Raw genomic sequence first — 15,756 nt, 5'->3', positions numbered from 1 at the left:
TTAGCTTGGTCTGTAGCCGGAAGTTGAGTTGCTCCATGAGAGCTGTCTGGTCATCGTTGGTGACGGTGCATCGGATGGTTTCCCTGAAGATGATGGCAATGCCTCTGCCTTGTTTGTTGGAGAAATCTCTGTGGGTGATGTTCTAGTCAGGAGTGGCGATGTTGGGGTTTGATGAGGGGTTGATCCATGTTTCGGTGATGAAGGCAACGTTCTGGGAGAGAGTTGTGATTGTATCCCAGATTTCCATTGCATGCTTGCGGAGGAAGCGGGCGTTGAGCAGGATACATTGGAAGTGTTCCAGCTTGTATGTAGTCTTCTGTTTGGGAGTGGTATGGGGTTCCATTTAGGTAGGAGGTCCTGTGTGGCAGGCAAAGTGACGGTGGCGGCAGGTGAAGAGTCCTTTGGTTGATTGTGGAGAGGGTTAAAGTCAAGTTGTTTGTGATGAGAGAGAGCAAAAGAACACTCCTTTGCAGCCGCTCCCGAGTAGGCTCTCGTCACCCGTAAGAGGCATCAAGGGGCGATAGTGTGGTGCGGTCATCCTACTACATGAGATCGGTGCACCATTCGCGCTGCCGATGCGCTCACTGTTGCAACCCCAGGGGCATAGAGTAGCACGGCCAGCCACAGAGTGTGTGTGAGAAGCCCCTGCTGCCTGGAGCCTAAACGCCCAAGTAAGGGGTCTGTATTTAATTCAAGTGCAGAAGCACAGCGATTCAGTACTACTGTTGTGACACCGACCCAGGCTGGTGTCTCTACCTCCATTACAAGACTTGCCCTTTAATATCCAGTATGCGCTTGGTGTCCCTGGGCCTTGGACCCTCTGATAGGCCTCCTGGGCTGAATTTATACTTTTCCTGGGTGACCTGCTGTATTATCCCACCCATACATAATACAAGAATCTGAAAGTTCGTACCTGGAAGAGGAGAGTGTCTCCTACTTCCCTATTAGTGACAATTTTGTTGAGGTGATTGACGCCTCCATACATAAAGCAGTCTGAGAGGCGGTGGCACCTTTCATGACCCTTGCTCCCCTACCTCTAGGGGAAGCATAATGCAAGACCCACAGAGACAAAGAGAAAGCACATGCATGACCCTTGCGTCGACCTTGACAAGCTCAAAAGAGCGTTTATCGGTCACACTGACCCACTAGATTCTGAACCCTCAGTCATTCCTGCAACTCGGGCACCGGGCTAGCATATTGTGGGCACAATTGTCCATCCCTCCTCCCCAGACCCCCAGTGTGGTGAAGCGTCCCTCTCTGGCTCTGATAGGGACACTGAACCGGATAGGGCCTGGCACCTGTCTGTTGACATGAACTCACCAGAAGGGGTATCGACCCAGGACAAAGGTGCTTGAGACGTAGGGTCTGACATGCTCAACTCAGAGGACCTACTACATCCATGCTCTGCAGAATGGATCCTGGCAGAGAAATTAGCTGCATAAGTGCCAGGGAGTCTTTTAAAGCCTCTGGACAAGGAAATACGCAATCGCCTACGGACGGAGTTACCCCATCCGTTGCTGGATGGCAAAGTTGCACTAACACCTGAGAATGATGCCAGTATGACCAGGTATAGACCGGTCCTGGCGGTCATGTCAGGATAAACTCCTATATATATCCGGTCCTCTGACCAAGATCACTGACATGGTGGAGGATGCGAAGGTGTCAGGATTGCGCATATCCCTGTTGGTCCTGTTGGGGTGGGCTCAACAAGCCATTATATTTCTGGGGAATGCCAACTGCTCCCTCTCTACGTAGAGGCGCAGGCCTCTACTGATCAATATAGACCCACACCTGGGGGCCCTCCTACTTCAGAAGTGGGCCAAATCCCTCCGGGGTGGGACTTTTTGGTGACCATTTTAAAAGGAAATTGAGCACGTTTCCGGCCACCTGTAACTTGCTCGACAAAACCCAACCCTCTATAAAAAGAATTATAACACCCAGAGTTCTCACCGGGGCTGGTTGTGGCAGGTGCGCTTGGCTCGGCTGCTCCCAGTATCAAGACCCCTCCAGAGGCCACGGATCCAGGAGAGGTCAATAGTAGGACTCCTCCCGATTCAGAGGCTGAGGCTCTAGAGTAGCCTTTTTCCCACAAAAGCTTGGAGACAGGTTGGCAGTTTTTGCTTGCAACTGTTAGATGGTCACAATGGGCTCCTGGGCCCTTCCAACGATTCCAGTATGTTGAATCGAATTTTATGATTCCCTGCTCCTTCCCGCCCTCTTTAGAGGCCGTCCTGGTAGATGCGAAGGTGGCAGATCTACTCTCCAAAGGGGCTATATCGCATATGTCTGTCAACCTCACCAGCGTTCTCAGCAACCTCTTTCTGCTGGAGAAGAGGGATAAGGGCCAGCGCCCAGTCATCATTCTCAGGGAGGTCCACTTCAAAATGGAGGGAATCCATCTCCTGTGAGATTATCTGCAATTCAACGACTGGATGGTATGTCTGGATCTCAAGGACGCATACCTTACGATCTAACAGCGACATTGTTGGTTCCTACTGTTCCAGTGGCGCCCCAAACCTTCGAGCTCATAAATCTCCCCTTTGGTTTATCCTCAGCACTGTGGTGCTTTACCAAGATCATGAAACCGTTGGTGCAATACTTCATGCTAGGGCCATGCACTGCCTCCTGTATTTGGCCCAAGTAAGCTGTCAGAACAATTGCAGACAACGGCCGACCTACTGGAATCACTTGGATTTATCATCAGTGGGTTGAAGTCAGTATTGTCCCCAATACGGTCCTTTTCCTGGGGCTCGTGGTAGACACCTTGAGTCTTCCTTCTCGGAATATAACCAAGATCAGACATTAATTACGAAAAACTGCAGCCAAGCCGACCACCTCTCTCCGGCAAATCGCCATCTTCGATACAGGCCATATTTCCGGGAACCCTGCACTACCAGGCCCTCCAGTGCCTGAAGGCCTTTTCCCTTCGACAGGGACTTGCATACTCTCAGAGGGTCCCTCTATGTGATGGAGCTAGGGAGGGGATACAGTGGTAGATTACACGCACAGAGTGGTGAGTCGTTTTCGGATCCCAACAGGACCTGGTAATCGAGTCCAACACCAGCGGCACAGGCTGAGGGGGCAAGATGTGGGAAATTCTCCATTATTGGGAGATGGTCCACTCTAGAAAATACATTATACATCAACTACCTCAACTGATGGTGGGCTCATTTGCGGTGAAATGCTGGCCCAAGGACAAAGCACAATGCTGCGTCCTGAAGATGGACTACTTAGTGGTGGTCTTCTACTTCAATCACCCTCTCAGATCTGGCTTGGAACTGCTGGGACTGTTGTCTTGAGAATCTGATCTCAGTGACTGCAGAACACCTCCCGGGAAAAGGCCAATCGGGCAGCAAATTGGCAGTCGTGATATTTGCAGGATGTGAGTCTTGGGAAATGGGATCCATAGGTGTTCCGAGCATGCGTGACTAGATGGGGCCCATTCACGGTGGACCTCTTTGCATCTCGCCTGGACCATCAACTAGCCAGGTATTTCAGCTGGAGACCATAACCTAATGCTGTAGCGACGGATGCATTCCTACAAGATTGAGAGGCGGAAGTGAATGGCCCCCCCCCAATTCCTGTATGGGGCAGAAGTGCTCTATTTAAGTGGGAAAAAAGGGTGGGATAAAGAGGAGGGAAATATTTTTAAAAACCTATTCTCTTTGCCTGAATCCTCTATGGTACAGGCTGCAAGACTGGAGCTGGGAATTACCTTCTGGGCAGTAACTGCCTGTATGGCACTAATCCGCTTTTGGCAGCGCCTAGGGTCTGGAGAGCACTTAAAAATTTCACAGTGGTGTAAAAGTGAAATTGGCGCTAGCGAACTGACCTGGGCGAAAGAAACAAGAGCCGCACTAAGTGAAGCCTATGGTGTGTTGGGTTTAAAACTATGCCCGGAACTGGGTCATCCAGGTATAGCTAAGAAGGAACTGAGGTCACTGGTAGCTGAGACGTCCCACACATATGATAGAGAGTATCTCTCGCAGAAAGTTTCGGTGTCGTATATGACCCTGGCCTGGGAACTTAACCAACAGTACCCCTACTTAGACAGATTGCCAAGCTACCACCTAAGACGTGAGGCCCTAAAAGTGCGAATGGGGATAAACCCCTGCTATGGGAACAAGGAAGTCAAAATTTTTTATGATGAATAATAATGGAACCTGTACTTGCGCGTTGGGTACCCACTGCGATATTGTACATATTTTACTAGACTGTATGATGTTTTTAGGTTTATGAAAAGAGATTTTATGCCCGATATTTAAAAAATACAGGATCAGAAATAGGATGCAAGCTGCTAGCTTTATAGCTGAAATGATGTATCTAGATATAGCTTGTGCTATGGGGAAATTTTTGTGTAAAGTCAAGTTGTTCCTAAAGTGTACAGAGTAAATATCTTATGCGGCGCTCATGGGGGAGTATGAGCCTGTACATGTAAAGGTTAACGTTATGATTTGGAACCTTTGGAATTGATTTGATGCTCATGGAAATTACCTGGCTTACCTGGCTAGGGGTATTTTTGTATTTAGTACGAAGGAATGTACTATTTTATGGGAAGTACAAATGCCATGTTTTTAATATGATCTTGTTTAAGTTTTGACAGTAATTTTATGTATAGGGTATACTTGTAAGGTTGTAATTAAATAAAGTTTTCTTACTGACTGACAGAGGCGGAAGTGGGATATGTGTTTCTCCGGTTCTCAGTGATCATGAGGCTGTCAGCACAAGTTCTTAAACAGTGGGCAGACCTGGTGGTGGTTAACCCGACCTGGCGATCTCAAGTGTGATATCCAGTTCTGATGGAACTTTCCTGAGATTCACCAATCTGTCTACCCCAGTTTCCATGTCTCCTCAAGGGTCCCAGAGGGAAAACTCACCTTCTGGTGCTGGGTGGTGCTCTACAGCTTATGGCGTGGAGGATTACAGGGAACGCTGGAAGGTCCCATTCCTTTCTAGACAGGCTGTGTCATTACTCTCCAGGGCGTGGGCTAATAGCACGGTCAAGCATTACAGATCAGCTTAGTCTTGATGGATGTGTTGGTATAACCAGAGATAACTGGATCCCTTGGGGACAGACGTCCATATCTTGAATTTCCTTGCTTCCCTAGCCTCAGCTTGGTCCAGAGTGTTAAGGCGTATAAAGCTATGACGGAAGACATTCTCCCTGCTGGTGAAAGGCAGTTAACCCACTGCCGTTAGGAAGCCCCAAATGGCGGACTCTTCCTCTACCTGGGGGCATATCTGGAGGACATCCTCAATATGGCAGACTGGTCTTCAGAATCCAACCTTTAAAAGGTTCTACTTTAAACCAGTCCCTAGCATAGCAGCTCTGGTAGTTGACAAGCTTTAAACTAGCGTAATCCCCATTTCCGATCCTGACATGGAATGAAACATTTCCTAGCTATCGTTACGGAAAATTTAATTTCTATTAAGGACACGGAAGTGAGGATTAGCCCACCCTTGCAAAAAAAAATATTTCCAAATGTTTCACATAGATATTCAGTTCTCATACATTTATAGTATATTGTGTACGCGTTATCTGAAATGCTGATGTTTTAATGGATAAATGGTTGCTCATCATAAGAAATTGCGTTCTACTGGTTTAGTTCTTTGATGGATTCTCAACTTGAAATATAAATCTCCCTTTATTGGTCTTGCCTAGCGACGCAGCGCAGCTGCTCGCTAGCGAGATCTGTTGTTGTCGACTTGACTTTGGAAGGGGGACAAGAGATGTGCACTTTCCAAGACCTCCGATGTGTATGCTCACGGCGTGTCTATCAGCTTGCTCCCGGACAGCACATGGGCACACGCACGGCGTGTCTTTCAGCTTGCGCCCGGAGCTTGCTCCCGACAGCAGATGAGCACGTGCAGGCGTCTCTTAACTTTCGAGCGCTCCCACCCACCGCGCGCTCGCCTGGTTATACAAGTGCTTGACCTGCTCAGATGTGTCTGTACAGCTGACATTTGCACGCACACGGCTTGTCTTTCAGCTTGCGCCCAGAGCTTGCCCCCGACAGCAGATGAGCACGCGCAGGCGTCTCTTAACTTTTGAGTGCTCCCACCCACTGCGTGCTTGCCTGGTTATACAAGTGCTTGACCTGCTCAGATGTGTCTGTACAGCTGACTTTTTGTCCTGAATTTTTGTCCGACTTTGACCTTTTGTCTTGAATTTGTAAAGTAACGACCCAGAATTTGCCTTTTTTGTCAGATGGTCACCTGAAGTGCTACAGACATAATATAAAAAATACCGGCACTTCTCAGGGATCCGCAGAGGAGAACCCCCACATCCCCTCATTATCCGTAGGACCCTCATTATCCGTAGGTAATCTCAGTGTTACAATCCCCTACATATCTATAACTCTCTGTAAACGAGAAAATACCATTCAGGCTGCCCACGTCTTGCTGATCTTTGTCACAAACTCACTGTCCCCAGCTTGGCCTCCACTTAACTCTTCTCGCTCCTCTGGTCCCGCCTCTTCGCCTCACCTCCCTCCCACTGACTCCTCTCTCTCCCGCCTCTGTTAGGAAGTCCCTTCCGTAGCTTTCGCTTTCTGTTTGCAGTTCTACTTTAGTTTGTGATCGCAACAGACGGAAAGAGATGAGCAGAAACAGCCTAGAGTGTATATATATGCCAGTCATTGAAGGAGGGGGAAACGTAGACGCAAAAGGACAGCACGCGTACAATAAATAAACAGAGGAGGAAAGGGAACAAAAAGCCGCAAAAAGAGTTGGCGAACAGCTCAAAGCTTGTGTTGACGGCGCAACAGGCTCGCGTCATGGCATTTCTACAGGTGAAGTTGAAAGCCAAGCAGAAGGTGAGAGCCAGTGGGTGCCGTTCACAGGTTGCAGTGGTAGCCACAGGGGGTGAAACTAGCGACTGTGGGGCAGCACCGGCACACATGCCAACATTCCCCATCCAGACGGGAGGCTCACATTTTTTTAACCCAAAAATAACTTTACTTCGGGTTTCCGAAAGTGAAAGCCACTGGGACAATTATTCGTTAACGGACAATTATTTTCGACATCTCACTGTTGACTGCGATGTACGGGGTGAGGAGACACCTGCTCCGGACACTGGGTGGCAGCACACTACATAGGGCAGCCTCGCAATCCACCAGGCGTCTGCACAGAGGCAGCAGGGGCACCTACGCCTACATGGTCACGGGGTTGTGCTACACTCGACAGGCGGTCTGCCAGTGATAGCGGATTGGCGCATACTTGTGACATTTAGTGTGGCTTTTAACGTTGGAATCATGCGCACAAAACGCACAGCAAGCCTAATGCTGTTGGCAGAGTGACTCAGCAAGTAGGTGCTGCAAGAAAAGGCAAGCCCAACCATAACCTTCTTGAAGGGGTCCACTGTGGGAGCTGTAAATGTACAGGAGTTAATCAGCTGTTCACAACACGCATCGACAAAAAGGCACAAGTCCTAAAACAAGTATTTGCAATGCAATAGGTCTCGCATTTGTGAGAGTTTGAGCTATTGGCATTGTAAATGACAATGGTTTTTATTTTATGTGTTTTGAAAACATGCAAGCAGTGTTTATAGTCCTTGCTTACGAGAAGCAAGGCTGGCAGTAACTGCGCCTTTTACTGCCAGCCTTGCTTCTATAAGTACAAAGTGCGGATTTACACCGTTTGCAAGTTTTGAAAACACATAAATAAAAGGCGTTGTCATTTACAATGCCAATAGCTCAAACTCTCGCAAATGCGAGACCTATTGCATTGCAAATGCTTGTTTTTAATAGGGGCCGAGTTGTCTAAACCAGAATAGGGAGGATGATTACAAGCTTCTCTTGCAGGAATGAGGAAGGGGCAAGAGAGTCAACAAGGGACTGGGGAGAGATCCTGTTCACTGATTGGCTGAATTAAAGTTTCTTCTTTTTCCCAATGGTCCATGGGAAATGACGTTTATTGTTGTTAGAAATAGCGGCTGTTAAAATAAAAGTGAAAACATTACTGCATAAACCTCACCTCTGTGTCCTTAATAGAATTTATTAGCTAGGAAATTGTCCCTTCTCCTTCCCACCCATCTCTAAATAAATAAATAATATATCTCTTCCTGCCATCCACCCCCATCACCCTTTGCTTATACCCCACCCCTTTAAAAAAAAATACCTGGCTTCCTGGCACTCCCTTTGCAAAACACTTTCCCCGCCACATAATTTAAGGAAACTGCCCGTGCCATCCACCACAGCCCACTCTCAGCTTAAAGACGTGCTACCTATTCTCACATACCATGACAATGGCTCTTTGAAAACTGCTTCTCAATATGACTTTACTTCTCTTCTCAGCGTGGGTATGCAGAATCTCGTGCTTACATGGGAGGTGGTCAAAGCAGACACATCGCTGCCCTGATTCTTCCGTCTCCCTCAGATCTGTGAAGAGGCGGGATAAGGCAGGTGATACCACCATTACGCCACTATCTTCTGCCACCATCTCTAGAGATGAGGCCAAGGTAGCAGATCAAAAGGGAAGCAAGCGCTTCCTCTTGGTGGCATCACTGCAGGGGTAACTTCTTTGGTGGACAGCAGAGAATACCCATATTAAGAACAGGGTAATTCATGCTAAAGGCTTCCAGTGCAAGCCATATGCAACAAAACCATTCGTGACAGATTTAGTAAGCTTCAATTGTGTTCCCATATTGGAACTAAGATAAGGCTGTGATTATTGGTTATCCTAGCATGCTTGTTATTTGGTGAAAACCGTGATTAGCCACATATGTAGCTGTCCGTGTGGATATGGGTGATGTGAGAATAATTTTGGTGTCCTCTTCGAGGGGTACTACGCAATTGTGTGTGGCCACCATGTCATTCATTTAGGTGTAGAGTTGTGAGTCATGCAGACACTCTTTATCTCGTTGCACTGTCTTCTTTGGTATCTGAATATCCAGCATACCAAGCCCAGCGGTGACCATGTTGACTTTTGTTTTGTGTGTGACAGGATAGTGCCATGGCTGAGGGAGATGGCATGCTTTCAGTGGACTATGAAGTCTTCGGAAGGGTTCAAGGTGTGTTTTTCCGGAAGTATACACAGGTCTGTGGTCCATCATCTATTTCTTTGTGTTTCTTTCTGTTCCTTGTATTAAAAATAGTTATTTTGTTTGAAGTGCAATGTGGTAGCGAATTGATCTAATTTATTTTAGGGCAGACCACAATAAACGGAACATTGAAAGCTTATTGTTTTTTTGTTTTGGCTGCCAATTTTAGTAAAGGGAAGAATGCACTAGTCATTCTGCTGCAGTGCAAATTCTCCTCTTACTCATCATTTCTTTCAGGGTCCTAAGGCGGGTGTGAGAACACCGGATTTCCATATGATGAAAAGGATGTTTTTATTTTTTATTTTATTTGCTTGCTTTATTGATTTCATAGTAAATGTAACAGTAATACAAAATATGAAAAGCACACAATAAATAAGCTTTACGGCTGAATGTTGATTTTCATGCGTGCCTTTTCGGGCCACAAGTTCCCGAAAAACCTGTGCCCTAAAAATGCGTTTTGCATGCTGATGCAATTATGGATGTAAGTAGTATAGCATCTGTAATGGGGGTTTGGAAATAATTCAAATAAGATAATTAATTGTACTGTTGGGAGTTATACGTTATAATTTAATGCTGCCATACTTAATAAAACATCCAATTTCTAATGCTGTTTATTTGGTAAAGTGACTATCGGATGTGTTGTTGCCAGTTCTTGTTTATTCTGCGTTTGCTCGTGTTTTGAATGTGCTGTTGATAGTTCCAATGTATAATGAAAGTCCATTGAAAGTGAAGCATTTTCCACACGATATTTGGTCTTACCATGGCACACTTGACTCGCATTATGTTCATTTTACTTTCATAACTCTTTTCAATATTCTAAAACTTGGCATAAACAAGACGAATGCAGTTGTTTGATCCTCTACAAATGGCACTCACTAGTTTCATGGAGCAGTTTGGATTTTGCCGCGTTTACCCTAGAACAGTCACTAGAGGTGAGTTCTATTTTCAATATTCAATCATAACACCCAATACATTAAAGGCTGCTTTCCAGGATGCCTAGACTGGTGAACAGGGCCACGTTTAATGCAAACAAAACTCTGTGATTCATCGAATGACGGGGCTTTGCAACCACTACATTATTTTATGTGACTGAAATAAGTGACTCAACCCCCAGCTTCAATACTAATAATACACCCAGGTTCTTATACCCCTTTGACATAGAATATCAGGAAGATCGTTGGCACAGTCTCATTTTGCTATGCTTAACTGATAATATGACAAGTAGGTCACCAGATACTAAAACCATAAACTCTTCCAAGGGTAATCATTTACCACTTGGAAATAAATTGCAAATGTGCTTCATTTTGGTGCAGTCATTATCTCCCTGAAACTATTCTCAAGTGTAGGGGGCAGGCTTAGCTCTCATCCAGTGGAATTATTGGGAACATTAGTTACACCAGATGTGCACCTAGTGCCAGTCTATTCCGTGGTGTAAACATTTAAATAGTTGTCAATTTTTGTCACATTCGTCATTTTCTACATTCCACTGACTTAAGACACACTGAGACACACGGCGGTTGTTATGAAATTAGATGAGGCCAATCTGTACACACAACTATGAGGGATAATGTGCCTAATCCAGAAGATAAAGTATGGAATGTGGGACTTCCAAGCCACCTAAATAATGGAGTTGTATAAGTGTATACCTTCTTGGCAGCCCATTTCAACTTGATGAAAAGTGAACGGAGCCTAAAAAAAGTGAGTTACCTTTACATTGGGTGAAAAGAGTTTTACTTGTTACTTGCCATTGGTCTGACAAAAGCTTCAGTATTAACCAAAATTTGGCAATAGCTGCCATATTGCTCAAATAAACCGCTTTACTCTGTTGACTACAATTTCAAAATTCAATTTTTTTTGCCCTAAGATAGTTATCATCAACAGTGAAGCTAGCAATGGGAATAATTATTTCTGAATTGGACCGTTTGTTCCAAGTTCTAAGCAGGCACATCAGAAAATGTTCCTTGCCTGTAACTACAGTTCTCCAGATTTGGTATCTTTCTTAGATTCACATGCTTGAAATATTGCCTGTTCTCAGTCTGTGAACTGCCAGACAAAAATATCCAAACCTGCGTGTACACAGAACACTCATTTAACATTGCATCTTGTGCTGCCTGTGCAGCTCGTTCTTTGACCCAGACTTTGGCCAACGAGAGGCAGAGGCTCAGAGATCCTCTTCCAGGTCTCAGGCTTTCATAGAAAATCAAGTACCAGAAGCAATAGCCTCATAAAAATGTTAGAGTAAAGGGAAGCATATTTGTTAATGAATACAACTCATAAATAAAATCGAGATACAAAGCTGGAGAACTGAAATTGTAGATACACAACTTTTTCTCCACCTGCATTAAATCTTTAAAACTTTTGCAAGCTTGAATTATATCTAACAAAGCGGTACAGCAGTAAATATGTGGTAGGCAGGAATGATACTTACATTATGCAAGCAGATGTGCATTACTGCCTTTCCTACATCGGTTCCTCTTGATGGTTACATATCCAGAGAGTAGTGTTTTGATAAAGAATGCATTGTCCTTTGTATTGCTGCTTTCCAAATGTCCACCAGCCGGATACTAGAGGCAGTGTCCACTGTAACAGCCATGCCTTTGGTGTAGTGATCTTTAATACTACCTGGAAAAGGGCTGCCAGGCTTCAAATACATTTGTATGATGTAGGCTGCTGTCTTTCTGCCGCTCATCATGAAGGCTGATAATATATGTCCAATTTTTGCATAGGACAAGCCCTAGAATGTGGGTTCAATGCCTCAGACATGCCCAGATTGAAAAGCACTTAAGCATAATTTTGCAGGTGTGTAGTGGAACCTGCACTGGCTGTGTTTAGAGTGTGTCTACAAGCTCCATAAGACCAGGCACACTGAATTTTAAGTCCCCAGCGCGTAAGCAATTAGTGCCAGTGGCACCTTCATGATTAAAAATACTCTCCTAAGCCTGGCTTTAGTCATATCCGTAATTATAGCTACATCTCTCAGAACCATATACCAGTATTGCCTGGCCTGCATTGGTGCCATCATTGTGAAGAATATTACTGCTCTGTCAGCAGAGCTTATAGCAGGGATCAGCAATGAATGAGCACAATGAAAGTCAATAACGGCTGCTCATATTTAACCGACTAGCAACTTTACTGTGAGACCCGTTCACTATAGCCCATAACACCAGATGCCCATTCTTCACAGGCAGATGTTAAGGACATGAAGAGACTTTTTTGATCACTTGGTGCATCAACTTTACCTGTGCTTATCCTACCATTCCTTTCATTTCCACAATGCTATGCAAGATGATGGTGGAACATCTGTATACGTGGTCTGTACGCTCCAGATAGTGTCACCCTGTGAGACTAAACTGCTGATGATGATTGCAACCAGGAAGCTAGCAGGTGCAGTTCTGGCCTCCGACCCGATGACCTCTTCCTTGCCATACACTGCAACCTGAAGTCGCAATCTGTAAAAGCATGCTTCAGTCACAAGATTTCTTTGAGTGGCACCAAGCTTCTTGTGAGAAGTGCAAAACTGTATCCTGTGCTGTGCTGCAGCAGGGCCTCATCATGGCCTGTAACTTACTTGACCGGGTTTTGAGAAATGTGGTTTTCATAAGAGAATTGATATTTTTTGCTGCTATAGTTTCTAAAGTTTGAAGATAGTGGTTGCTTCCACTCCTCAAGTAAAAGTACAGAAGTACTGTATGAGGAAAATAACTTGATTTGTTTAGAAAAGCCACTTCTACCCATGGCTGGTCTGCTTTCGATTTGATGATGTAGCTTTAGTGTGGTGAGGATGCTTTAGCAATGCATGCATGGCTGGCCGTTGCAAATTGAGGTACTTTGGTCTCATACTGTTAAAAGCAATCTTTAAGAGCACCGAACATATTGACACAGTGGATCATGTGACATCGGTGGTCACTGAGCAGTTTCCTTGGAGTCTACTGTTGTTCACTACTGATCTCCCCGGGACTCCACTGTTGGGTTGGTTTGGTGCTTAGATACTATAACTTGTATTCTCATGCAATATCTAGTCAGAACTATCTCTTATAAGCAGAATATGTATTTTGGTTACTGACAGGAAGGCTTCACAGTTAAAATGGACCCCAGCAGAAAAAACTAGTGCTGTAGACCCTTCTGGTGCTGAGACACTATCTCCAAACACAATTGTACCATGAATGTGGTATGGCGCTATGTAACCAAGTTAACCAATCCATAACAATTTGTATCTCCTTCACTGTCTTCGGGTCAGCCAAGCCATTAGACTTTTCCAATCAATCAATCAGGACTTTGCAGAGCGCACTACTCACCCGTGAGGGTCTCCAGGCACTGGGGTGGGTGTGAGCAGTTCCATTGGGGTCATTCGAAGAGCCAGGTCTTGAGGTCCTTCCTGAATTGGTGCAGTCGGGCTCAGTCAGAGGTGATGGGAGAGTTCGTTCCAGGTCTTGGCTGCGAGGTCCTGCTCTAGTCCTGTAAAAATGTGGGATGGTGGCTAGTGAGAGGTCGGCTGAGCGGAAGTTTGTTTTGGGGGCATGGAAGGAGATTCGACCGTTGAGGTAATGGGGTCTGGTGTTGTGGAGGGCCCTGTAGACATGCGTGAGCATCTTGAAAGTATTTCTTTTTTTGACGGGGAGCCATTGCAGGTCGTGAAGGTGTTGGTTGATGTGGTTGTGCCGTGGGATATCAAGGATGAGTCTGGCTGCGGCATTTATGACGGTCTGGAGTTTGCGGAGGAGTTTGTTGTTGATTTCCTGCGCACTATGAGCTGCTTAAAAAAAAAAAAATATATATATATATATATATATATTTTGTAAAACATTTTTTATTGAAAAAGAAACAAACAAGCATCAGCAATAGCATGACAGTTCAGAGGGAGCCACTCCATCGGCATCGTTGGTACAATAGGTGAGTTTACAGAAATACATTTACACTTGACGGAAAGTCTAGTGTGACGGGGGATCGTCCATCGCTGGGGCCAAGGGAGGCTGACATATTTCTCCCCGGTAGGAATTCCAAGGGCCCCACACTCGAGAACATTTCTTAGGGCACCCACGTGCTACATACACAGTCTTTTCCCTAAACATTGCCCAGTCCAAGTCCTTTTCCCAATCCTGGTACGTGGGTCAGTGACCGTGCACCCCATCGCTGAGCGATATTCCTCTTAGCTAGCATTAGCCCCAGCGATACCCATTGCGACATGCGAACATTTAAATCAGTTGGCTCCCAGATGTTCAGAAGACACCTACGGGCCTCTACTCTGAGCTGAACAGACAGAACAGTGTTGATGATGTTGTGGATTTCGCGCCAGTAGGGTGGATGTGTGAACACTCCCAGACTATGTGAAAAAAGGTTCCCAGTTGGCCACATCCATACCTGCAGGCGTCTTCATCTACCCTTCCCATTCCATACCAGTTGGGGCCCCGTTATATAGATACGGTGAAGAAGTTTCAACTGAACAAGGCGGAGACGAGCTGGTACAGCTACGACTCTGGGGGAGGAAACTACCTCCTGCCATTCCTCGTCATCCATTTCTATAACATCTATGATCCATTTCTCTCGGAGAGCCTTGAGAGGGTCCGACATGGTATTAGCCAACTTTTTGTATATCAAGGAAATGGTGCTGTCAGAGAGATGACCATCTTGTACTCTGTCTTCCAATGGGGATGATTCCGTCAGTGTGGTACCAGGCTTAAGGTATGTGCGAACCTGTGCGTATCGGAAGCGCTCCAACTCCGCCATGTGATATTGTTTCTGTAGCGATGCAAAGGGCTTAATATCAGTTTTGTCCCACAGATCCCCTATGCAGGTGATACCTATAAGATCCCATCTGTCGAACCCCTTACTCTTCCACAGGTCACCCAATTGCTCAGAATCCCATAATGGCGTTGCGAGCGTTAGCTTCCGTCTTCAACTTAAACAGGAGGTAGCAGCGTGCCAAACGTGGGCCTATTAGTCTAAGGCGCCGGGGCCTAAAGTAGAGGGCTCTACTGTAGGTGTCCCCCCCCCCCCTCCGAGATGAGCCACCTATCCATGTTGTATCCCGTGTTAGCAGGATAGGCATAGTTGCAGTGGTTAATGAAGGACAGATGAGACGCCCAATAATACAATTTTATATCTGGGAGGCTAATGCCCCCGCCGTACCAGGTCAGTGATAGTTTGGTGAGGGCAATACGAGGTTTAACATTCCACAGTAGATCCCGCTGAAGGCTTTCGACCTCCAGGAAGTATGACGCAGGTATCGGATTCATGGGATTCTGGAGCGCGTATAGAAATCTGGGCAGGGACATCATCTTAAAAAGGGCTGCCTTTCCTAACAGGGAGAGGGGAAGAGTCTTCCACCCGGCGATATCTTTGTGCAGCCGGATCAGTGGGGGCTGGAGGTTAAAAGAATAACGGAGAGAGGAGTCCAAAGATAGGAAGATCCCCAGATACGCGAACCAGTCGGAACGAGTCTGTAACGGACACCAACATGGCAGAATCGGTGGCTCTCCCGCCACTACGAACATGAGGGATTTGCTCCAGTTTATGGAATACCTTCCAAAAACTGTAAAAGTGTCCAAAACCACACTTGGGGATCTCCTAGGGAAGGTCAAATACAAGAGGATGTCCTCCGCATAGAGGGAGATCAGATCTTCCCATTCTAAGGACCAACACATACCCCTAATCATCAAATCTTGACCAATCCAGGCAGCCAGTGGTTCCAGTGCTAAAGCAAATAGCAGAGGGGACAG

At 45.9% G+C, this 15,756-nt stretch overlaps 1 protein-coding gene across 5 annotated transcripts in view; it reads left to right on the top strand.

Annotated features, from left to right (window-relative positions):
• ACYP1 (acylphosphatase 1) overlaps positions 1 to 15,756 on the top strand; it is a 49,453-nt gene that overhangs the window by 12,799 nt on the left and 20,898 nt on the right. For 3 of the 5 annotated variants that reach the window (XM_086936611.1, XM_086936614.1, XM_086936613.1), the window contains exon 3: positions 8,949 to 9,036. In XM_086936611.1, coding sequence (XP_086792737.1) covers positions 8,953 to 9,036 — 84 coding nt within the window. In that variant the 5' untranslated portion in view covers positions 8,949 to 8,952. Of the gene's footprint in view, positions 1 to 8,943; positions 9,037 to 15,756 lie in introns of all 5 variants that reach the window. The other 2 variants (XM_086936612.1, XM_086936615.1) reach the window with 1 other exon arrangement.

This window comes from Lissotriton vulgaris, chromosome 9, assembly GCF_964263255.1.
Source record: "Lissotriton vulgaris chromosome 9, aLisVul1.2, whole genome shotgun sequence".
Classification (NCBI taxonomy): Eukaryota; Metazoa; Chordata; class Amphibia; order Caudata; family Salamandridae; genus Lissotriton; species Lissotriton vulgaris.
Note: the sequence above shows the minus strand (reverse complement) of the source record. Positions and strands in the feature narration are given on the sequence as shown.